Raw genomic sequence first — 26,917 nt, 5'->3', positions numbered from 1 at the left:
ATTACTTTAAAGAAAATTACACTGATATTCCGCATGGTAACATAGAACAATTAACATTCCATACAGAATTTTGGACCAATGAGCGCCAAGATCGCAGTGTTCCATTACTGCTGCATATTGTAACTATGTATGCAGAAAAAAATCAGTATCAAATACGAAGAATTAATAAACTCCAAGGGCTTACTGTTCAGTCTTTTATTCAGTTGACAATGTTTCGACTGCACTTAAGGCAGTCCTTTTCAAGTCTCTGAGTTAAAATAATTATAATGAAAATAAATATTACAACAGCTACCATAAACTACAGTGTAAACAATTAAATAGAATAAATGAACTTACAAATTATGTAGAGCAACGTCCACTTAATATTAAATAATATCTATATCTATTCTAATATAACCGACTGGCTTTTAAGCTGTCTGAACATAATCTAATGTAGGACTAGGTGTAGGACTATAGTCATAGTAAGAAACGTCAGTCAAAACAATTTATTTTAAATATTAAGTCACGGTTGTTGCGTTTAGAAATTTCAGACATAAACACCCATAAAAATTATCTCAAATCTTGCATTACATTACTAGAGAGAAAATTGATTTCTAGATTGGGCATTTTACAATTTGAGCACTATGAAGAATACTTTTTTCATAAAATTAAACATTTTGTTACAACTTTTGAGTATGTGATAAAGAATAAATTTGATACATTATTTTATAGAAAATACAGAGTACATTATTTTAAATCTAGAGATGACATTGATAGTGTAAGCCTTTATTCATACAATGATAGAAAAGAGAAAAATGAGATTATTGGTATTGAATCTAGTTGGATCCATAATCTCACAAATTTAGAGATCCCACCAGAAGTTGCTTTCATTTCAAACCTTGGCTGTAAATTTAATTTTTCTCTTAATTACAATAGTTTCAATAATAACAAAATTTTTTGGAATTTTTTAAGAGTCTAAATAAACAATTTATCAAAGAGCCAGAAGATAATAATAAATTAAAAGTAGATATTTTGAATTTTGTAAAAAATAAGCTAAATGGTAGAGCTGTGGATCCAATAGATATTTATATAATGAACATGTTAAAAAAGAGCACCAACTTTTTGAAAAATAATGATAGTTTGATTATTACTAGAGCTGACAACCTTTGTTCTACTACATAAGAATGATTATATCACAAAAGTTGAAGATAGTCTAAGCAATAAAAATGTTTATGAAACTGTACGATCTAATCTTTTGAAAAGTCTTGCTCGTAGGTTGGATAATTTACATAATAGATTAAATTCATGTGATTTGCTTGGGAATGGAAAAAAGGTTTTTCCTACTACTAAGGATAAGTGCAATCTAGCCAGATGTTATGGATTAGTTAAAATACATAAGAAAATAAGCCGATTGGACTAATTGTATCTGCGATTAATTCACCAACTTATTTTATTTCAAAATGGGTATCAAATTTTTTAAAGACAAATTTACCACAATCAAAATTTAATATAAAAAATAGTTTTGAATTCACAAAAGAAATTTCTCAGTTTCAAGTTCCAAACGATTTTTGCCTAGTTAGCTTTGATGTAGTAGCCCTTTTTAACAATATACATTTTGAATCAGTTAAACAAGCAATAGAAAGACGTTGGCATATTTTAACTCTTAAAACTAATTTATCATTGACTGTATTCTTGGACATCATTGAATTTATACTAAATAATAATTTTTTTGTCTTTAACAATAAATATTACAGACAGATTTTTGGTTCTGCCATGGGATCGCCTTGCAGTTCTATATTGGTAGAACTAGTCATGCACGATTTGATTAATGATTTACTTTTTACAAGCCCCATTCCAATTGCATATTTTAAAATTTACGTCGATGATATTATAGCTTGTGTTCCAAAAAACAATACCAAGGATATTTTACAATTTCTAAACTCATTTGATGGTCACATTAATTTTACAATAGAAGAACCCAAGAATAATTTTATTAACTTTCTAGATACAACTTTACATTGGGATAGCTCAGGTAACATTAAAACGAATTGGTTTCAAAAAGATACACACGCAAACTCACATTTGAATTATTTTTCACATTCACCTGTATCTCTAAAAATTGGTGTCGTCTTTTCCTTGGTTGACCGTGCCATTAAATTATCTGATGAATCTTTTTACAAACAAAATTTTAAAAAAGTTTTTATTATTTTACAGGCTAAGAACCATCCGATAGAATTTATTACTAAATACACAAAAGTTCGTTTGAAAAAAATTAAATTCCAATCTACGGGCGAGACCATATGTGATAATGTGAATTTCTTACCTAAAGATTTTGTAGTGTTACCATACATAAAAGACTGTGATAAAATTTTTAGAAAAGGTTTTAATAAGTTTAATATAAAAGTAATTTTCAGATCTGTTTGTAAATTTAATTTTTTAAATAATTTAGGAAAAGATAGCGTTGACACCACCGACAAAGTGTGTTCCGTTTATGGTGTCAAGTGTAAAAATTGTGATAAACATTATGTGGGACAAACTAGTAGAACTGTTGATACTCGAACGAAAGAACATGAACGCGATTGTATAAACGAGAAAGATTCGTCTGTCGTGTATACACATATGAGAGATTATGGCCACACTTTCGACTGCGATTCAGTACAGACGTTTAATATCAGAAATGGTATATATCACTAAGTTAAATACTGTAAATAAGATTACTGACACAAGTAACTTAAGTACAGTACTTAAATATTATATCAAACATTGTTTAAAATAATTAAAAATACAAATAGAGTTTTATCGTGTGTTTGAATTCGCGCCGTTTTATACATGTATACAATCTTTCGATATTCATGTGTGTCGTTACTTGCATGTACCTAGTCCTACATTAGATTATGTTCAGACAGCTTAAAAGCCAGTCGGTTATATTAGAGCAGATATATATATTACTTAATATTAAGTGGACGTTGCTCTACATAATTTGTAAGTTCATTTATTCTATTCAATTGTTTACACTTGTAGTTTATGGTAGCTATGATAGCTGTTAATATTTGTTTTCATTATAATTATTTTAACTCAGAGACTTGAAAAGGACTGCCTTAAGTGCAGTCAAAACGTTGTCAACTGAATAAAAGACTGTACAGTAAGCCCTTAGAGTTTATTAATTCTTCGTATCATTTTCACTGTTCTTGGAGTCCTCTTATTGATATTCAGTATCAAATAGTATTAATGAAAAATAAATAAATAGGCCCTTGTACATACAATAACGTATCTTGAGTTACAAAAAATAAATAAAAAACTTATTTTAAGCTTAAAACATTCTTATAGTAAGAGAAAAGTGAAAAAGTTTGTTTATCAAAATAATTTAATGGCCAGTGCACTTATATGTTTTTTAAATGCTGTGATACTGTTACGACATTGTAATTAAATGTGAATCTTAACGACTATACTTATGATATTTGATACAATTAAGTAGGTAAACTGTAGGGATTAGAATCGTTGTCGTGGTTTTATTGGCCTGGCAGCCACAAATGCCCCACGAGTTGAAAGCCCCGTTTTTCCAACTGCCTTAACTATTTACTGCGCAGTAAGAGTCCCTACTACCTCTCACCCAGCACCCCACTACCTCCACTCCATCCACTCTTTACTGTGCATATTACTGCGTAGTAACAGCCTACAGCACATAGGTGCTGTTGGCGCACAGCAGTTTTATTGCTGAACTTGCTGCTCTCAGGTGTTTGCTCTCTTGCGTTGTGATCGTGCTGCCGTAAAATGTGTGCGATATTGCTGCTAGTGTCGTCAGAGCCGCTCTCGAGTATCATCGACGATACTCTCGCGTGTTATCTTCATGTTGCCATTGGGTTTGTGCATCTTCGAGTATGTGTGTTTGTATTAATTTTTAGTGTAGGGTTACAAAATAATAAACGTAAAGCATACGTTTATTTCGCAATGTTTGTATAGTATGTCGTCAGCGCTGCTCTTGATTGCTGCTGCTACTAAACATGCTACTGCTGTCATTGGCCTCTATTGCAGCTGCTGCTCTACTCGGGCACGTAACATCATCGTGGTGATATCAAGTGCGAGCACCATCCCTGAGTAAGTGTTTGTTTTTATTTTTATTTTTTTTGGTAGGGTTATGATAAAAATAATGCATAGGATTATTTCGTAATGTTCGTAGAGTGTGTCACGTTTGATATATTAAGATAGAGTTGAAGAAGAGATAATTAAATATCAGGATACAGCGATGACGCCATTAGAACATTATGAGAAATTTTCAGAACAATAGATTGTCCTACATGAGTAGTGTGCATAAGATCACACAGGTTTGTTAAAATATTTTTTTTTTATTTAAAATATTTCATATCTTTTTTTGGTTGCATTATTCTGCATATTCTGCTTCATCGACGATTTTATATTTAATTTCCTCTTCAAGTTCTTGTTTAACATTTTTATTAATTATAAACTACTTAACATAAAGTCTAACTTGTCAAAAACACCCTCTTACACTCCAGTTCGCAAATAGAAAGATGGTTTCGAAACCATACTATTATTGCTTAGTCTATTTGATAATCAAGTATATTATACTCTTCTCTATTTAAAATATTACTTATCTCAGTGGCAGCTCAACTTTTATCACTACTAACACCATTTACAGCAACCATACATTTCATAATCAATCGCAACTCTTCCACTTTTACAAGAGATTTTTAGTTCTACATTATTACCGAAAGGTGATAAATCTGAAAATATTGGATTGCTAATTAAAATACCTTTCTGTAATCATGAGAATACTGAAATTGCTTTTTTTGGTGAAAGAATGGTACTGTGAGATAGAGAAATCGCACGTGTAAAATAGGCTTAAGAATGACAACCCACTATACTTAACACAATTCCTACACCAGTGAAATATGAAATGTAATAAAATCCTAATGGAGTTAGGGACTTAAAAAATTCCGGGGAATAATTATTAATATCTTCAGTTGCAATGACTGAATCAATAAAAAGGTACTCTCGAGAATCAATTGCAAAATTTTGAAAAATAATGTTGTTAATTTCCTGTGCAGTAGCATTTCTCAGTGAAATTATCGCTCTCTCACATAACCATTGATACCATTTGTTAGATAAATTTTCATTACACCGGTAAACTTCAGAAACTAGATTATCGACAGTTGTAACCAGTTTTTGAATGGATTGATCGATAGTGATAAAATTGTTTTTATTCTCCATCGTGCCATTACTAATTTTTAACAGCACTGTTGGAAATTCCGTGTTTCTTTCACAGAGATATGCTCTCATATTTTTCCGTAACTAAGGAGTTATAATTCAAGAAAAATGATGACTTTAAACAGGCATGAATAAAATCAGCTCTTGTTCCTCTCGGAATTAATGGTAACGGATGCCTTAAATCAGTAGCAAAAGCAAATGTAATGCCACCCTTTAGGTTCTGATTTGATCTTAAATCTTGTAATGTTTTAATCATTGCTTTAATGTCAGCTCTGTGACTCATTGTTCCCAAAATGTGAGGTTGTGATTGCTCGCAAAAAACTAAAATGATTGCAAATAAGTCACGTAATTTAGATGGATTTTTAGACAAAGCAGCATCTTTCAGTGTTTTTTTTTTCCATTGATCATCATTTTCCAATAAACCAAGTACTTGGCAGGCAGCTTTGGAAGTTGGACAAGTAACATTACTAACGGTTTTAAATACTCAAACGAAGTCGGGTCTTGAACACATTAGAGTAATATTCGAAGGTGGAAGCACTCCGATTGGGTGGGATAAATCGTATAAGCTCTACCTATAGCTGAATCTTATTTTACTCCTGGCCACCATGGAACATATTTTCATTGTTTTATTCTCACGAACTTATTATTATCCCATCGGTAATAGGTGGTAATATTGGAATACACAAGAGTTTTAGCAAAATCATCCATAATGCAAAGTTCAATAAAGCAGTCAATGTCGTTTTTCTCGGACTTTCAAGAACTTGTTAAATATTCTGCTGATTGATGTAAAGTAAACTCTTTGATAATTTATAAGGTGGACATCTAAATGTAAAACTGTAGGATATTATACGTGAATTTCAAAATCGAAAAAACGCCAAAATCCTTTTAAGGAATATATATAGCGTCCATCTTACCAATTTGTACATCTGTACCACGAATTGTAACTATATAACTATGATCTCCATCTGCAGGAGCGCTTCTACGGTAGGTCGGGTAGGCATCATCTGCAGTTTAGGTTTCTCTTACAAACTTTCGAGGATACTTTTTTGTGTATTTTCCATTACCCATACATGGTGTAGACATGTTGAATTCGCCACGAGGTCCGTGAATCAAACGTTTTTAAATGATATTAAATTGCGAGGAATCTTGTTAAGTATCTGGTAATTCAGCTGAAATGATATTGTCTGTTTTATCTGGCTAAATTTCTGTTTCAAGCCATAAAAGTATGTACACGTAAGGTAGGCCTCATTTTTTTTACTCGACACATAGATCCAAGCATCAACATCGCCGTACATTACTTTCTTAGTGAGGAAGTCTATAAGTTTTCTTAGTTTCAAGTAAAAAAACCCTTGAAACAAAATCATGCTTGTCTGGAGGTTTTTGATTTTGTGTAATTTATTTTTTTATTTCAAATTACTCAGGGTTAAATGTGAAGATAATGAATAATAATGGACGCCCAAACGCAAGTACGTGAGCCATTCCATCTTGAGTTTTTTCATGCATAGATAGCGGCAAGCCAGTGAATGAGGATGGAAAAATAACAGACTGTCCTATACTGGAGGCTTCAATGTTACTATCATTATTTATTGCATCTCGTAGATAAATGTAATTTTTAGCACGCAGTTGTTTTTGATGTATTCGCAAGTAAAACAAAAGCTTTGTGATCATTTTTGCCATTATATTAACAACAAATTGATTGAGTAAGTTTTTATAATTAAGCTGGTAAACTATACGATCATTTTTCAACATAAACCAATATGAGTAGAGTTGCATGCAAGAAAAAATTTTGTTTGCAAGACTTAAGTGGTCAATCAATAGAATATTCATTTTTTCCGAAAATAATTATAAGACGATATTGCAAAAAGTCGTAGAATCGGTGGAGCTCAGAAAATTGCCTTAACTATTCATGTCAACCATGTAGAATAATGTCTCTAGGACCTTTTTCTTTGTCAACTATAAGTGCAGCAACTTCATTAGCCCTGGGCGCATTATATTGTCCTCGATGCTGCCCAACAGAGGTTCGGTCAGCATGAATCATCAATTTTAAGTTTTCAAGTTCATCTACTGTTAGGAAGTCAGAATTGGACTAAAAAGTTTTTATAAGAGGATTGCAATCATGCATAACTTTTTGTAGTGATTCAATCAAAGTTTTTTAGAACATTATCTGACCGAATGGAAATTGGTTCTGCTTTAAACATGAAATAGAAGTAGAAATTTGTAAGCAATGCGGACTTTGTCCATCAACAGACAACTTACCAATTCAGGAAGGTTTTCCAATAGATTAAGGAAAACTTTACCACCAGAGCAACAAAGCCTTGAAGCTTTATCTCTCCATTTTTTAGCGCCACAATGAGTGTAAATAGAAATCATTCCACCAATTTGAATTTCTGGAAGATTTAAGTAATCACTCTTAGGGTTATAATAAAAAAAAAATCTGTAACTTAAATAATTAATTGTTTTTCGATTTGGATGATACAATTCTAATTTCCATGAATATTTTGCGTCAGTTTCTCGACGCCTAAAATAAATAAATAAACATTTGAAGCATTAGAAGTTCTCCTTCCAATTCGCCTTCTTGCAATTCTAGGTATTGTTAAAAAATTTTGCGAGCCCTAAGGGATGTTTTTCGCAAACTTTGTTAAGTTGTAATATAATTTTTGGCAAAGCTGTTCAAAGTTAAATGGTCATTAAAACGATCGATGAGATTGCTCAAGTTAGCTGAGCGCTAATGTTGAAGGAAAGGTAATCCCTGGTTTAAGTGCTCACAGTCTGGAGGGCCGTTGGTGGCTGTGGTTCCTAGACTCACGACAAACAGCTCTGCCCTCGGTGGCTGACAGTAAATTAATAACTTTGTTTTATAATTGGTTGGCTTAATATAGATCCTTAGTGGACGAATCGTAGCAATTCGCTATAAGACATTAGTTTGAAATGGCAGTTCTGATAAAAAAAATATTTTTTGGCAAAGTAGTTCAACGTTTAATAGCCCTTAAAAGGACCAATGTGATTGACAATAGTTAAATCAAGGCAACGATTACTAATGGCCCTGAAAAGGGCTGGTGATGATACTTAGTTTTTTTTTTGTTATTCTCAATGATGGAGAACTGGCCGTGAGTCGATGATTTGAAAAACTGTATCTAGCGTTTTGTAAGCGGCAAACATCTGCTGTTTAACTTTTCTAAGTCAACGGGGATCATAGGGCTCGGTTATCTGGACCCAGGGTTTCTTGACCTTTGCCCTCAGAATCTCTACGTATGAAAAGCATGCTGAAAGAAGGTACGCTGCTGGCCGAAGAATATTTTGTTTCCCAATAAATTATAAGATCTTTCATAAAACTTGATATCATACTCTCCTTATAATTAAAAAAATGGCAGTAACCAGTAACTCATAAGCCAGTTTTTCAATATGTAAATATTTTTTTTTCGCACACACTAGATTTTTCGTTAGTAAATTTAAATTGTTTGAATAATAAATTCTTTTATCATCATTTAAGCTTTTTATCAAATAACACCCCATCTCATCCATATAAGTCCGGGCGCGGGGGCCAGGGGGTTTCACGTAGCCTTTTAAGGCCTATGGCTCTACTAAGGTTTTTTTCGAAGGTTAAACCTCAAGAAACTACGCAAAAAAAGTTATTAACAATTTTTACAAGCGAATTTAAATTTTTCAAAACTTAGGAAATTTTTCACTCGAAAACTGTGGAGTTCAGGTTTATACATTCCAATTGGTTTTTTGTTTTAAATATGCCAAAGAATAGAAATAAAAACAAAAAATAAATCAAGAAATAAAGAAAAAAAAAATAAAATAAAATAAAAAAAAAACAACAAACCAGGGGGGATAAATGGGTCATGGGACCCACGGTAAGAACGAAGTTCTTTAAACATGAGATGAGTATAGACACAATTTCTCAGGTAACAAGGGGGTCGCCAGACCCACAGGAAGAACGAAGCTCTGTAATCGTTAGTACTGCATTCATGTTGTTTACTAAAACAAACACTTGAAAAACGAATAAAAAAAAACAAAACAAAAAAAAAAAATAGTTTACTACTGACGATGGTTTAACTTCGTGAGTACTGTATTTATGCACGAGGTTCTCACGAAGTTAAACCATCGTCAGTAGTAAACTATTTTTTTTTTTGTTTTGTTTTGTTTTATTCGTTTTTCAAGTTTTTGTTTTAGTAAACAACATGAATGCAGTACTAACGATTACAGAGCTTCGTTCTTCCTGTGGGTCTGGCGACCCCCTTGTTACTTGAGAAATTGTGTCTATACTCATCTCATGTTTAAAGAACTTCGTTCTTACCGTGGGTCCCATGACCCATTTATCCCCCCTGGTTTGTTGTTTTTTTTTTTTATTTTATTTTATTTTTTTTTTCTTTACTTCTTGATTTATTTTTTGTTTTTTTTTCATATTTTATTTTATTACATTTTTTTTCATTTTTTTCTTTATTTCTTGTTTTATTTATTTTTTTTTTTTTTCATTTCTTGTTTTATTTTTTTTCATATTTCATTTTATTACATTTTTTTTATATTTTTTTGTATTTCCTTTATTTAATTTCTTTCTTATTTTCATATTTAATCTTTTTTTTCATTCCCTTTTTTTTTTTTTTTAATTTATATAATTATGTGACATTGTAACACAATTAGTTAGTCGAATTCAAAATCTTAAAAACCATTGATACGTTGTGCAACTCTATCGTATATGTTTATTTTAATAATTTATTTATAAAATAATTTATTTATAACAGTAATTATTAGTATTACTGTAATGCCAAAAAAAACCTCAGGTTTAATAAAAATCGGTCGGTATTTTATGCATCAAATGTAATTTTTTTTTTTTTGAACACAAATACACAATTTATCATGAATTAAATGTAGTTTCAGTGAATGCATATAAAAATGGAATATTATAGTTACGAACCGCACGATAAGTACAAGAAACCGATCTTCCATAGTCGGCAGCGCTTGTAGCAGAGTGGGTAAGGTACTGGAATCACGTGCAGAAGGTCGAGGGTTCAATTCTCTTTAATGGAAAATGTTTTTTTTTTCTTTTTTTTTTTAGAATTGTAAAAGAAAAAAATTCAGAGTAAAAGAAAAGTTATTGTGGGAAAATAAAATTGTAATTGGTTTGAAAATTAATTGCTTGGGAATGTGAGGTGGAATGGTGGGTAAAGGTATGCAGAAGAGTAACACGGCACGGTTGACAGATATATATATATATAGCGGGGAGAGGGGAAGTGTGTAGAGAACAGTAGGTGAGGGGAACGGGGTAAGGGGGGAAACTTGAAAGGCAGAGACTTTGGGTAAAACTACTTTCGTTTCCAAAAAAAAAAAATCTGTCGGTTTTAAAATTCCAGCCCCCCGAGTAACGCGACATAAAGAACTTCGTTCTAAAAAAATTTTTTTCATAAGAAAAAACACAACTTTGAAATTTATTTATAAAAATTGGTAATCACTTTTTTGCATGGTTTTTCAAGGTTCCACCCTTGAAATTACCATTCAGGTGATAAAACTGCATAAGAAAACCTTGGTGGAGCTATAGACCTCTAAAAGCTACGGGAGCCCTCCTGGCACCCAGACTATGTTGGAGATAGCTCTGGAAATGAAATGTAATGTAAATTAGGTTGACAGAACGATTAATCATCATACATAAACCCTTACTTATAGTATAAAATTTTTCAAAGCAACTTTTTCTTCTCCAAACCTATCACAAATATCTTCCTAGTATTTATTATATCGTTTTATAGGGTAAAGACTACTGTATTACAAGTTATAGAACCAGACACCCACGGAGTCCCATAGTAATGGGATTTTAACCATTGATTAGTCCAGCGTTTATGAAGTAACAACTTTGACCACTTGCAATGCGCTTGAAATTGGTAATTTATAGGCGTAACACCCTCTCAAACTGTGATGATGACTGTCTCCTTCAAGATCAAGATATTAGAAAGACCTAGAAAAAAATAAGAAGACCTCAAAGCCCTGCAGGTCTACAATGTAGAGTGTTTAAAGAATTTCCTCGTCGTGTTATAGGCTTGTCGTTTAGAGCTTAAGCTGCTCTTTCTCCAGGAGACCCTTTTAGTTCGACGACTTGCCCACGAATAACTTCTCTACAGCTTGCAATCTTCTTATTTATTTGTTTATTTCTTTTTTTTTCTACCGGGTTACCACGACAGCCTACTGGCCTAGTCGCAGGGGCCACCCACTCACCACCTATGTGTGGGGGTGCATTGCCACACACATGGGCACAGTGTGAGTATCTCCAGTGGAACACCTTGCCAGTTAAGCTGACACTCACTGCACCAATGGTACATCGGATCCACTCACCACTGTGTAGCCTTTCCCCGGAGAGGACGCCATATTCCAGGACGTCCACTCCTCACCGATTAAGCCAGCGCTCTCTGCCGAAGCATCGGATCCAGGCTAATTAGCATCCCCGGAGAAGCCCCATGTTTCAGGGACCACTCCTCACCGGTAAGGCCGGCGATCCCTGCCCGACGCCTGGCATCGGGTCCGCTAATCCCTACCTATAGCCCTAACACTGTTTCGCATTCGCCCAGGCCCGAAAACCTGTGGGGCAAGGAAAAAATCCTGGAATTACTCTGAAGAGAAATTTTACGTAAAAACCTGCCCCAAAATAGCCGGGGTTACATAGGAATTTTTAACGATGAATACAGTTTTTGAAAAAATCTGCATTCACCGGGAATCGAACCCACGACCCCTAAAACTGCGTTGTGTCAGTAACAAGCATACTTACCACTGAGCCAACGCCGCTCCTTTGCAACCTCCTTATTCAGATGTTCTAGGTAATCCTTATGTTTCTTACCCACATGCGCACATTACTTCCACTCCAGCCGTACAAGGATATAAGATAGCCCTGAGCATTGGAGCAGTCGTTCTTCGTTTGGAGTTAGTTGAAAGCACATCGACAGCAGCAGTAGCAGAGACTGAGAGCTTTACTACGCATGCGCAAGGGATCTCCACGGTTTCCCCACTTCAACTGGGCAGGGATATAAGGCAGTATTGAGCTCAGAGTAATCATTATTCGCTTGGTGTTAGTCAGGAGCACAACAACGAGTATCATCATAAAAATAAGGATGTACCTTTATGTAAATATATTTCATTAACTAATAAATATACCTAATTGTGATTGTAAGCGTAAGGTTATTCCCTAAGATATTTATAAATGAAAAGGATTTTTGGTGTCAATATTTGTCAGACGAAGATGTACTTTCCTTAACAACATTATCTTCGCTAATGTCATCGAATTTTTCAATCCATCCAATTAAAATAATAGATGCACTTTGTTCAGATAAGATTCGAAAAACTGAGCCACTTCCTCCACCAGCATCAGATTCGTAAAAAGAGAAATTTAAGAATGAAGACAAAACTTAACCACCTCCTTCACCGGCATTAGACTCGTGTGAAGAAAAACTTAAAAATGGAGACTTGAAAGGACTAGATACTACGTTTATATAAATCCTTTCTATAACGTTTATAAAAGGTGTTTTTCATACCTATTACAACCAACTGATTTATCAAGATGAAAATAAACAGCAAATGAAATCTTGAATTAGAATCTTCGGAATCAACTAAAAAGAGAAAGCCAACGAAGAATGAGCCTTAAATTGTATACCTTATATCGTTGCTCTACATAGAAAGAGGGCACTGGTTGGGGCTTTCTTCCACTTTCTCTTTATTTATTATTATTTATAATATTAAGATAGCGAAAGATTCGATTTCATCCGAAATTATACATAAAAAGTGTGATATAATAACTCTAATAACTCTATGTTTGAACTTACTAGGAGTCATTTCAGCTGAATCAAGGATCGAATACATTATGGCAGATTTAAAATACTTAAAACTTAAAACTAATAGTGAAGATGTTGCTACAGTCATTAGATTATGCAGCTAGCATATATGTCAATGATTCAGATTTACGTAGATGGCTGCAATTATCTTTAGAGGTAATTACTACATTAAAAGAATTTCTTACTATGTCAAAATCAACGAGAGCAAAAAGACCAGCATGTACGGCACAAACAGCCTATTTAGTAAGCATTAATAATAAGTTTACAAGATTTTTATACGAAACTAGAGGACGGTTACAAGCACAATTAGATGCATCAGTAATACCTAGAGAAACTGTGCAGTGGTATGATATTGTGTCGGCTTTCGATAAACGTATAAAATCAGGTATTATTAAGAATCTTGCACACCTTTCCATTAAATTATTTTTAGACGATACAAAATTTCTATTGAAAGAAAATATTGTAACAGTTATCTAAGAATATAGTGCATTAAAAGTGAACGCTGAGCTTTTAAGTTAATACGTAACACATAAAGATGACTTTGAAAGTAGTAGAGTTAAAGAAAGTTCATATATTGAAAATCCGCATATTATTCAGAATGAAAGAGCTTGTGTTAATATAAAAAACAATAATGATCAGTGTCTTATGTAGGCAGTACTGTCTGCTATTTATCTAGTAAGAGCGTACAGTGACCGTATCAATCAGTACATGCAGTATCAAAACTAACTCAACTTTGTTAACCTATAAATCCTCAAAAAAGTTGGAAATAATTAAAACGTTGCTCCATGCTATATTGCTTCAGTGAAAAAAAAAAAGCATGCAAATTTATTACTCGTTCAGAATGATTACACTAATGAAAATAAGAAAGAAATAGAAGAACATAATGAACCTGCTAGTGAAATGAGTATTCCACAAATTAAGATCCACTTTATGCGGATTAAGTTCATCACGTTTAGTTAGAAGTCAATTAACAAGCAATGAATGTCAGTGCTTTATTTGTAATAGATGTTTGAATTTATTCGACACTGAATATAAATCTTCAAAACACAAAATCGATTGTGTAGTGATTAATAAGTGTAAAGTGAGACTTTCAACCAAGGATCAAAGTTTTCTCAAGTTCAATGATTTTAACTATGAAAAAAAGTTCTTTATAATACGTATGCTGACTTTCAGTGCCTTTTAAAATCAATTAAAAATGATGATCACAAATTTCAAAAACATGAAGCCTACAGTGTCGGATGTTATATTGAGTGCAGTTTTGACGGAGCATGCTCAATTTATCATAGCTAGAGACAAGAAGAAAATATTTATAAAACTAAAATTGCTGAAGAGTGAACTTTAGATAAATTTTCGCAGATAAATTAGACCAAATGTATCAGGAACCAAAGCCAAGTAATCTCACGAATGGAGAAATTTTTAATTTTACGATTGCAAAATCATGTCATATTCGTGGGAAAATCTTTAAAAATAGAAAAAAAGTAAGAGAACGCTGCTTTATAACAGAAAAACTTAAAGGAGCCGCTCATAAAAGATGTAAGATTAACTATAAGAATTCAAGATATATACCTGTTGTACTTCATAACCTGACTATATTTGACTCTCACGTTATAATAAATGAAATAGCGACGGCTGCAGATTTCAAGGGTCGAGCTCGCACTAATGGCTGAAAATACAAATAATACATATTTTTAAAAAAATATATTGATGGTAGTGATATCAATTTCATATTCATTGACTCACTCAGATTTATGCCATTATCGTTGTAAAAGCTAGCATCTTACCTGCATAGATACGATATAACTTCGAGAGCATTTACACAAAATGGTTACATAGTCACAGTCAAAATCAAATAAAGTTACAACCAAGGAAAGGTGTTTTCCGTATGATGACGTTAATTTTTTCGAGAAGTTCAGAGATGTACCATTTTCTAGTAAAGAAGACTTTTATACTCAACTTACTAAGAGCGACAACTCTGATAATTACTATCATCATGCTTTAAATGTATGGAAAACATTCAATATTAAATTTCTTGGTCAATACTCAGATTTATACTTGAAGATTGGCGTATAATTGCTTCAAGATGTATTCAAACATTTTCACACAACTTGCATAAGCTCGGATGGACTTAATCCTGCACACTACTATACGATACCTGGCTTTACATGTTAAAATATACACAAGTTAAATTAGAGATTCTCACCGATATAAGAATGTTATCATTCATTAGTAGAGGTATAAGAAGTGGTACAAGTCAATGTTGTAACGGGTATGCGAAGAAAAATAATAGATACATGAACAGAGGGTATCATCTCATAAGAAAGAAAAATTCTTTATGTACTACGATGCCAATAATCTCCATAGTTGGGCTATGACGCAGACTTTACCATCTCGCGGACTTGAATGAGCGAGTGATCTAAATGGATTCAATTTTTTTCTGTTCCGGATAACTACTTTTACGGCTATATTTTTAAAGTCAACTTAAAGTATTCTTGCACGAAGAGACGCTTTGAGGATTAGCCCTACATAAGCCGTGGAGCATCAGCGCGATCACAGTCAAATGGCAGCACCTCAAAAACTGAGTAGAGGGGACTCAAAGGAGGTGAGGAGCAGTTATCTTATCCATCGAGTAGCAGCTACTTGACGCTTCGAGAAAAAACAGATGAAATAGGCAGTCATCGAGAATCTATACTTGTAAGGCAGCATACCCTTTTTTAACAGTAATCTGTAATCTACTTGTTAAGTATTGAAATCGGTACAGTAAGTTCCAATTTTATGAATGTTTTTCGTATAGATAAAAATGATGTATAATTCTTACTAGCTCAAGTAATTTTTTATCAAGTATCACTTACGTTGAGTTTTATATAAAACTAGATCAAACAGAATCTTATCATAGAAGTATGATAACAGAACACAATACATCTTGTTAAATAAAATATTAACATACTTCTGATTTATGTTACAAACCTAATCGATGTTGCTCTTTTAATGGATAATTTTTCAGAAATTCTTTTAAATGCTTATTACTAAATGCATATAAAATTTTTGCTTGAGAAGTCTCTATACAATAGAAAAAAAATGGAGAAGGTTATTGAAGTAACAAATACGTAAAAATTCGTATTGTAATAATATCAGTGCAATCGCACATTAAAAATGATATAGTTTATCTTATACGTGAGTGGCAGGTTGGCGCTCTAACTCATCACAATACACAGTGATCACTCAATAAAAAAGGTCGTTGCTACACTACACTCATTGGGCTGCTGTTACCCTTCTTTAAGTAGCTGCTCCTTTCTATAGAGTGCCTGCTACTCGGTGGCATCGAGGGACTGTTCATGCTGCTGCTCCACGGTCTGAGGAGCTAGCCTTCAAATCTTCTCTCCATGTGGAGCTTACACAATGACCACAATGATTGACTTATGTATTCTAAACAAATGACACCACTAGGTACAAAACAGAAGAAACTAATGACTTATTTATACAGTAAGGAACGTTGTATCATACACTATCAAGCTTTAAAGTGAGCTTTGAAATATTGATTAATTTTACGTAAAATATATAGAGCATTAAAATTCGATCATAGTGCATGGTCAAAGCCTAACGTTGACTTGAATACTGAGAAGAAAAAGAGTGCTAAAAATGAGTTTAAGAAATTTTCTTCAAAGTACTAATCAACGCGGTTCACAGGAAGACCATGGAAAACGAACCAAAAAAGAGTTGACGTGAAGCTTCTTAACAAATGAGATAGGCGTAACTGTGTGAAAACCCTTATTGCTAAACCGAACTTCCACAGCCGTACAATATTCGCTGAAAATCTTATAGACATACAACTTGCACGAACAGGTATCACAATTAGAAAGCCTATCTACTTTGGATTTAGTACACTCGATGCATAAAAAACACTAATTTAAGACTTTTATTATCCATACATGAAGTAGCGTTTTACAGGTATATGCAAGTTATTATGTATAAAAACTGATAGTTTGGTCTACGGAATTCGAGATAAAAACATTTATAAAGTTATGGGTGAAGACATCGATAAGTTCGATACATCAGATTATGCAGACAATGATTGTTTTAATTTATGTCAAAGAAATAAGAAACTAATTGGACTTATCAAAATGAGTGTTATGGTAAAATTATGCTGACATTTATCAGTCTCCGTTGTAAAATGTATTGTATTCATGTGCATACGATAAGCTGATTAAAAAAGCAAAAGGTGTGAAAAAATCTGTTGTCAAGACAGAAATAAGTTTCAAGAACTATAAAGATTGTTTATTTGACAAATCTGAAATAACATGCGAGCAAAATCTCATTCGTTCTAAATATCATGACGTGAACTCTGAAAAACAGAAAAAAATAGCTCTTAGTCCAAAAGGTAATAAACACCATCTGCTGCTGAACTCTACAAATACTCTGCCTAAGGGGCACAAACTTATAATAGACAAGGAAGATAAAGCAATAACACAAATTCTGCTAAAGGAAGACGAAAAAGTAGGAGAAACTGAAGAGGAACAGTCAATGGAGGTGAAAGATGTTGGGAAAGCTTCTTAAGAAGGAATATTCCTATATCAGGAGGTACCTAAGCCTGCAGAGATCTTTCCAACGCTAGACGAGCCAGAGAACGCATCAGGTTCCCCTCCAAGATAAATGCAGAAGCTAGCCTTACATAAGGAGGTATACCAGCTTGCATAAGTCATTCCCACGTCAAACAATCCAGAGAGCAGATCAAGCCCTCCTATCAGCAAGATACTAATATTTAAATTCTTTTCATCTACCAAGAGATTGAGATTAACTTTGAAGTGAGTAGCTATTTTCATTTAGTATACTGTAAACTAAACCATACAATGATCGAATTTTTTGTTTGTTTTAGAAAATAGACTTAGTCGGGTTCAACCGTATTGCTAACAATATATACCTCCCAGCAAGGAACGTATCAGAGTTAGAGAAGTATTGGAGCTACATGGTGACAGAGCTGAGGATGATAAACACTTGCTTTGGATACAAGAATATCATCACCATCGATGAGGAGTTCTAAGCCTTCACTCAAGATCGCATCTCCAAAGCCATGAAAGAAAATGAAAACTTGTGTAATGAGTTAAGAGAGAAAGTGCAAAGGTATGCTTCATTCATAGTTTATGATGGCCATAACACGTTTAGACTGGTGGATTTTTAATGTAAGTATGTATAAATAAACGTACATGTATACATAATTGAAATGATTCAATACATATATATATATGAAATTTAAATATATGCATGATTTAAAGTAAGCAGTTTATTTTTAGTCTTAAATTAAGAGTCACATAATTTCAGACTTAAAAAACTAACATATATTGCATATCAATATTTGTATTACATTTCAATTATTCTTAGCTATTTTTGGAGAGGAACAATTTGAACGTAAGTAGCTCAAATACGTGTATTTATATAGGTAAAGTACAAGCATACCTGTCGTGTGTGCATATCCACTATGACGCAGTATTGAACTGAAGAAGCTTATGGAAAGGAGGTCCCAGAGATCAGTGATCGTTCTCTTACAGCTCAAAGTCCAGGCTTATAGTATGTAAATAGTATAAACGTATACTAACGTGCATGTATATATTTCAGTTTTAAAAGTGTTAATTTTTTGTGTCTCAACTATTTTTAAGGTCATCTACGAGTTTGATTACGTATAATATTAAAAATTAAACATAAGCTTTTAGTTTCAGCACATTTTACATGTCTATAAGAGAATCTAACGTAAGTAGACATAAAAGACTTGCACTGCAAAAACTGCAATGTACACAAGTTTGTTATTATACCCATATACTATCTACACATGATTTTACCTACTATATCTACTACATATTATGATGAGCCCAAACTTTGTGCTGTGAGAGAACAATCACTGAGCTCCAAGGCCTCCCCTCCATCGCATGACTTTTGTACTGGTGCTTTACTAGTTTAATATGTATTTGAACAAGTATGACAGTTTTTTTTAGTATCTCCTTTGACGTTGTCTTGTGCATTTTATTCGATCATTGGAAGAATTTCCGATCATGTCCACACGATACATTGTCAGTTCTTTCTTACCGATAAAATTTTACGTTAGGTTCTATAAATACTTATGTAGAAGCAATTCAGAGTGAATTGAGTTTTGTAAGCACATGTATTTGACCTTCTTACATTCGAAATCTATTTTCGTATAGGCTATTATGACTGTCCGCAATAGAGTTTACTGTGGTGGCACTGATCGTACTTAAGCCAAGATGGTATTACAGCTGATCGGAAAAAAGACTACTTTTCTTTTCCTTTTTAACCCGAAAAGAGGTCGAAAAAGTTCCCTCTCTTTCTTGTTCTCATAAATTGTAACGTTATCTTAGCTTAGTTACAATCAGCTCCACAACGATTAAGATTTATGAAGGCAGGCTTTATTCTACCACTACTAGGAATAATTGCAATTGTTCGTCAATGATCACTAACTTTAACAAACTTAGTATCTGAATTCTAATGTTTCTATGCGAGAGTGAGTGATTCTGAATGTGAGGTACCAAAAAGTAATAACCTATAATTTTTGAGAGCAAAGAAGTTATAATTTTTTCGTATCAGACAGCTGTTAAGTGATTTGTCTTTGAATAATACTAAGATAATTTTTTTTTAAATTAACTCTTCAGTTCCTTCTTAAATATTCTTATCAAAAATGAACATTTAAGTAGGATTGTTTAATTTAAAGTGTTACAGTTCATGAATTCTTGTAAGCTTCAAACTAAAGATACTTTTCATACGAATTTTGAATAAAATACAATTACTCTCGTAAAAACTAATTAAAATACTGTAGATTAGTAAGAATAGTCTTTTTTCTGATTAGTTGTAACGCCATTTTGGCTTAAGTACGATTAGTACCACTACAGTTCATTCTATTGTGGACAGTCATAATAGCCAATACGAAAATAGATTTCGAATGTAAAAAGCTCAAATACGTGTGCTTACAAAATTAAATTCACTCAGAGTTGCTTCTACACAAGCGTTTTTACTACCTAACGTAAAATTTTATCGGTAAAAAAGAGCTAAAAATGTATCCTGTGGACATGATCAGAAATTCTTCCAATGAGCGAATAAAATGCACAAGACACAGTCAAAGGAGATACTAACGAAAAGTGATCTTTTATTTGCCAAGACAGACTTTGTAACTGCACACCAGACGCAAATTGAATTGATTGAGTACAAGGATGTGCGATTGAAGTATAGTATTTAAACGCAACTTACACAAATTAAAGTGTTTTTAGGTTCCCTAAGTTCTTCTTGCTACCATTTCATTTATTAGCTCTCCTAACTTTGACCTCTTTCTCCAAGTATGCAAATCTTTTGTGCAAAATTGCACCGTACAAGTTCCCCTGAATACAATTAAATGATATTTACAGGGTGCAGCGATTGTCTTGAGGATTAATTAATTTATTATATTTAATTGGAAGAGCGCTTCCATTAATTAACAAACTTGCCGTACTGACCTAATAAATTAATAGTGATTTTACTAATAAGCTGGTCATGTGTTAGCTTACCCTGAGACAGTAGCCTTCGAAGACCAGACATAATCCTATAAAATTCACTATTTATTGGTTATCATCCAGGATATAATTTTTTAAATCATTAATTATTTAAAAAATTACTAATCATTACTTTCAATCGTTTTACATCAGTTAGATTTTAATACGTCGTGCACAATTCCAATTTGCTTGGTAGCGACTACTAGTTTCTGAAGAACACTAAAAGTATAAAAGCAGCTCTTAGTGTATAAAAGAGACTGCTCAAAGACTCGGAATGGTCCACCTGGATTACCCGATAAATAGCGATCGCTAGGTCTCAGTTTGATCGACAAAACCTACACAACTGCAGCAGTTAAAGCAGTGCAAATGTAATAAACATCACTGTATATTAACACTACTGTGTTGTCTGTTCTTAGCTGTTTCCATCCACTATTGTCCACACTTTTTGGTTCTTTCCTCTATCACCCAACGGCCGATGATCAACGTCAATCGCACTGATTAAGGGTACTTGTATGATTTTTAAGTTCTAAAAAAAATATAATAGTTTTTTAAAATCACTCTTTGTCGTTACTTTACTAAAGTTGTTTAGGCAAGTAAAAGTGGAACGAACGCAAAAATTTATTTTACGAAACATTTAAATAAAATTCATATTTTTTAATCCTTTTAGTTTTACAGGGATGTAAAGTGTTTGAGGTACGAAAATTTAGAATGGCTGTACTTAGCATCATAAATCAAACTTTCCCTTGAGTCAATTGTATGGTAACCTAAAGAGTTTTTATGCTATTTGTAAACACTGTATAAAATAAAAAATGTACGATTAAAATTGCATGTAAAAAATTAAAAAAGCGAATATTCTTTACCATTGGCCCTTCCAAGTTATAACGAATGTGGGGTGCTAATTCTGGAAGACTCCATGCTCTAGGTAAAATTCCTTGTAACTCAGGATACTTAACCAAATCTGTAATGTAGAAGCAATTTTTCATTCCAGTCGTAAACATATTTGAAAATAACTTTTTTTCACGTAGTTTTGGTTGCTTTTCTTCTGACACTGCTTGAGTTTTAGAAAAATTATCAACAGCTTCCAATATTTTAGAAGTATCCAAGGCTATGCATCCTTTTTTTTCAGGTACCATAACCTGCAGAAGTGTAAAAAAAGTTATTTACATTGACGAAATTGTACAATTTTTTTTTATATTATGAGTTATTATTAATGAAAAAAAAAGACAAAAAAATATTTCATTTTTATTTCTTCATATTAATATTTTTTCAAAATTTAGAATATTTTAGAGCTATAGAGACGAAACGCTAAATATCCTGAAATATGCAAGGTTAAACTTTTTATTGGTGATTTTTTTTTAATTATAATTTGCATAATGTATGTCTATAGCTTATAATTAAGTAGTTATCAGGTTTCTGACATCAAGCTCTTTCCTGTACTTTCGACAATGCTCTCTAATGTTTACCTTTCACGTAACAAAATGCAGAGAAATAATGCAATACAACATTTTAAAAAATTCTAAAAATAAAAGAAGCTTATTTTAAACAGTCTTGAATGCAACCTAACTTTTCCTCATACATTTTTTTCTGAATTCAAAGATTGTCCTACATTATGCTCTTAAGCATCGTTTATAGTGAGCTGCTGTAGCTGTTTCTAGCTACGGCTACACCGAGAGGGTGCTGGTGTCATTGAAGCACTAATTGTAGTTACAACAACACTACACACTACGCAAGCTTCACTTAAATCATAAATTTATCAAAATTTTTTTTAAAGGAGAAAGTCATACATCTTACTAATATATGAAGCAACGTCGCGTCGCTAAAACCGTTGGTTTTAGTACAGTTGTTATCTTGAAAAATTTAATAACAATAGCAATAAATAAGCTAAAAGTTTTGCAAAAATACGCCAGCTTCACTTCAATTCAGTAGGATCCACTAGGTGGTGTCGACATAAAATCGAAGCTACCTGCAACATAATTAAATAAGTGTGGTTATCATAGGCCCAGAGCGTCCCAAAAATTTCTGCAATCATCTACCGGCAGATCATCGAGCGGCATCGAAAATGTGTATGATAGTCACGCAGCTGATATCCCGGTTAGCGACGACACTCTTCTCCAATGGGCAAGCGATCTAGATCTACTTCCACGCTGAACCTCCAAGATTGACAAGAGTCAACAATAAAAAACTATTCTAACCGATAACGTCTCCGGCGGAATACCAGAAGACGTGTCTAGCTAAAACACAACCTGCTCCTACACTTCAGAGTTATGTGGTCGTTCCACTATCTCGCTTGGTGCCGTCAAAGAATTTTTACTACAAATATAAGCCAGGAAAAACAGTCCTGAAAAGCACGGGCAGCCTCAACGGCATACTCACAGACAAGGTATTCTCCAGGCCCACTTTTCCGACTAACGATGAGCAGCTGGTTATCCAGGGAACGACCCCAAAGACGAGATATTCTTTGGTCAGTGGCGTACCTCCCTCCTGTACGGTCTCCGTACACAGAGACTCTAAGGATTAGAGTCAAGCAACCTGCAGCTGGCTCTCCATCATCAACAATAACAATAAGGATTAACTGGAAGTTTTACCACTGGCCCTTTTTAGGGCTACTTTAAGTATTAACGTTCGCTACTTAACCATCAATCTTATCGGTTCTTTTAAGGGCCACCTAAATTTTAACTACCTTGTCATCAAATACATTTTTACTACTGTTTCCGGGAGCGATTCGTCAACTAAAAGACTATATTAACTAAAGACAGCCACTATTAAACCAAGTCAGCCATTCACTGGCAGTCGTCACAATCGGAGTTGTTCTTCGCAAGGCTGGAAACCCCGGTGACCGACGACCCTATATTACCCTCTCGACTCTAAGCATTCAACCAGGAATCACCGATCCTTTCCAAGGTCTGCGCTGGGCATACCTATAACAGCTATGAAGGAAAAAAAACTTGAGCCAACGGGACAGTCTCTACTGGGCAGGTATCACTAACCAATCTCCTCATCTAAGATCACCAAAACAACTGAATCTGCAAATAGAAAAGGTGCTTTAGACACCAACGTCTTTGACGTTACACCAGGAGACGTTGGGAAAGATCTCTACAACAAGCTCCAAAGCTTCGGACTTTGTAATTTTCCTCCCAATCAGCCTGAGGCTTCAGCAGCAGACCAGAGAAGATTATCCTGAGGTATCCAAGCAGTCACAATTGCTGTAACCTTCAGTCAAGAAAGAGTTTACTTAAGAAGCCCAGCGGTATTTTTTAAAGGCCATCGGACGTGGAACTTATTTACCAACAAATATATTAGAACTTAACAAAGTTGACAGAAAACAGCCTTTAAGGGTCACAAAAGTCTTAAAGTCTTAAGCATGCCAAAAGTTAGCAAGAGAATCAATCGGAAGAAAAACGTCAAATGTATCTAATAAATATAATTGTAGGCATCAAGAAACTGACGCAGAAGATTTATCGAGATGGGAACAGCAGCGTCTTTGTATTTTTGTGGCGATAAAAAATGTAGAGCTTAAGCTTCAGGACTTTGTTGCTCTGGTAATAAAGTTGTGAGATAAGAGAAAAAATTTTTTTTCTAGTATATATTTTTTGGGAGTATTAAATATTAACAGCTTCAAAAAATAGCCCTTTTAGTTAACTATTACGGGAAAAACTGCAAATCAACGGCTTCTTATGGCCAACGATTTTTTTATGGCGTAAGGAACGCATGGTACTTTTCAGCATAATAATATTTTTCTCAATTTTTACAGTTTTTCATTTGACCAAATAAACTGGTTGGATTCCGATTAAATATGTTTTCAATGAGAAGATTTTTGTTCTGAAAAGTATCAGAAATAGGTGTAAAATTTTTAACTGAAAACATTTAACATTACATGTCAACACGCTACAGTGTTTTATTTAGTGAGTCTCGGGCGAAATCGAGACAGGGGGCCGCTAGTATGTATATATATAAAATACTACTGTTTATTTTACAAATTTCTACTTATGTTAGTTATTTTTGATAATTACTTATGCTACGATGTATAATTCTTACAATTATGGTACTCTGAAATAAAAGGTTCATGCATAATTTTTTCCTACGCCAACTAAAAATCAGGATTACAATATCATCTCCATAATTACCTACAGGCTATTCTTTGATATCAAAGCAAAACTCAACAGGATTATGAAATGTTGGAGGCCTATCAATGTAGTCACTTTTGAACCATGAATACTTTAAAGTATTTTGGTACCATAGAAAAGATAATTGATTATATACAAGGAATTGTATTTTTATAATATTATATCTTTCATGTTAATTAATTTTGTACTAATGTAAAATAATAATATCAGATAACTTTCTTACAAAATTCGTCCAGAAGTGAAAGCCAGAAACAACTAAACGGTAAATTTGAGCCGTAAGTATCTAGTGGTATTGTCATTACTTTTAATTTACTTTTGTTGGTACAACTTCTTGTACGATATTATTGCATTGTCTGATATAGGAGACTAATAGTAAGACAGCTTGAGTTTCCAGAATTTTTTCAAAAACCCTTCTTTCATCTAAGGCTGCAAGAGTTCTTCGGTAAGCTTTTCAGATTTAGAAGCTCGTATGAATACATTTTCTGGTGTAAATAATGTTTGTTTAACTTGAGGCCCGAAATCCCTATTTGCTTCTTTAAATACTAATAATAACGGTAATAGAAAATTACCCTCTGCTGATATGATAAGTTGAATAAAGTAGCTGTGAGTTAGCAAAGACAGTGATTGCGCTATACTTCAAATTTTTTTCAGTCCTCGATAATTTAATGTTCTACCGTTGTGAATCTCCAAACTAAATTCGCTTTGATCCAAATTATAAACGTAGTTGGCTCCGTATCTAGTAATCAGTTGTTTTATCCCTAATCTAAAAGTTTCACATTCGTTCTTAATTTTGTTAACGTTTAGTAAAAAAGCTGTTTAGGTTAGCTGCTAAACACATTTAGTTATTTTCCGAGATACAATGTTGCATTTTTTTTTCAATTTCCAAATTTACCAATTTGATGCTTTGAATGAATTCATATTCACTTTAGTTTTTTTCTGTAAAACCCATCGTTTAAAATCAATGTCATGTACTGTTATTTTTGGTTCCATCGCTTTACTAAAATTATCCAAAACATATTCTTGTATCATAAATAATTTATCACATCTACTGCTTCCCACTTCTACTTGCTCTTTCCATCGCCGTGATTGCGTCTCGCTAGTGACGTGTCTATATCTGCGCTTCACGATATTAAATGAAATAGGCTTTGTTATTCCACTTAACCAATACTCAACTATTTCCTCTTAATACTTTAGTTCGATATTTTTTGCTCTCCCGGATTAGTTAATTCTTCTGTAAAATCCTCCAATCCTTTGATAATTAACCAAAACAAAAAAATTGGCCCACGAATAACATAAATTGCATGGATGTCAAAGCAATGATTAATATGCGTATATCGGAGATGTTCAAGACTACTATGCCAAGTTTGAATTCCACAATTACAAGTATATAATGTGAAAGCTAATAAAATGTTGAATAGGCAAAAAATTTGTTGGAAAAAATAACAATAATTTTTAAGTATTTTTGAATTATTGATCTATTCAAAAAATATACTACTTTTTAGTGCATGTTTAAAGCCAAAAATCAATATTTTAAATTTTTGCCGATAAATTTAATCAATATCACTTCTAATATAATAATAACTTAACAATTATTTCATAATTGAATCGTGTTGAGACTTGTAATAGTCACACTGACAATAATATCAATACATTTTTTTAAAGAAATTGGAGCATGATGTATAATAATTCATTATAAAATATAGAATTCTAAAGAAAAAATAAATAAATTTTCAATTTAATAAAACGTTCCGTACATATTTATTCCTTTCACACTACCGTGTAATGAATGACCTAAAAAAAAACTTTCGTCGTTTTTTCATAAAATTAATTAAAATGCTCTTTATGGATTTCTTTTGCTATATTAGTTTAGTAAGTATGAATTTTAGAAATATAATAGCAGATTTGTAATCTGTGACCATTAAAACCCTTCATAAGCTTCTGCGAATTTTTTGGGGTTAAAAAAATGTTCGCGATGGTTCTGTACTAAGGGTGGTTAATCTACGATGGGGGTAGTATTCATAAAAATGCTGAAACACATTTACTCTATCCTTGTGTTTAACGTGCTATTAAATTTTTTTATAATTCTTCAGTTTCTTCACAAATTCTTATCACAAAAATGTTGCCAATAAATATAGATTTTCAACCCTTCAAACTTGGTATTGCAACCCGTGTTTTTTTGAATTTTTATTGTTTGACCAAATTTTTTAAATGACACACCTTTAATTGTGTTTTAACAAAAAATATGGAGATGGGGGCA

At 33.1% G+C, this 26,917-nt stretch overlaps 1 protein-coding gene across 6 annotated transcripts in view; it reads right to left on the bottom strand.

Moving 5' to 3' along the window:
- The window catches only part of Asator (tau-tubulin kinase asator), a 552,963-nt gene that overhangs the window by 186,295 nt on the left and 339,751 nt on the right, over positions 1–26,917 (bottom strand). For all 6 annotated transcript variants that reach the window (XR_016293148.1, XR_016293146.1, XR_016293147.1 and 3 more), the window contains one exon: positions 21,397–21,672. Coding sequence is in view for 1 of the 6 variants with exons in the window: in XM_089594084.1 (XP_089450210.1) it covers positions 21,397–21,672 (276 nt within the window). In the remaining 5 variants the exon portion in view is untranslated. The remainder of the gene's footprint in view (positions 1–21,396; positions 21,673–26,917) is intronic.

This window comes from Copidosoma floridanum, unplaced genomic scaffold, assembly GCF_036245765.1.
Source record: "Copidosoma floridanum isolate Cflo_tuat_1 unplaced genomic scaffold, Cflo_Japanese_pri ptg000020l, whole genome shotgun sequence".
Classification (NCBI taxonomy): Eukaryota; Metazoa; Arthropoda; class Insecta; order Hymenoptera; family Encyrtidae; genus Copidosoma; species Copidosoma floridanum.
This window is presented reverse-complemented; position numbering and strand designations above follow the sequence as displayed.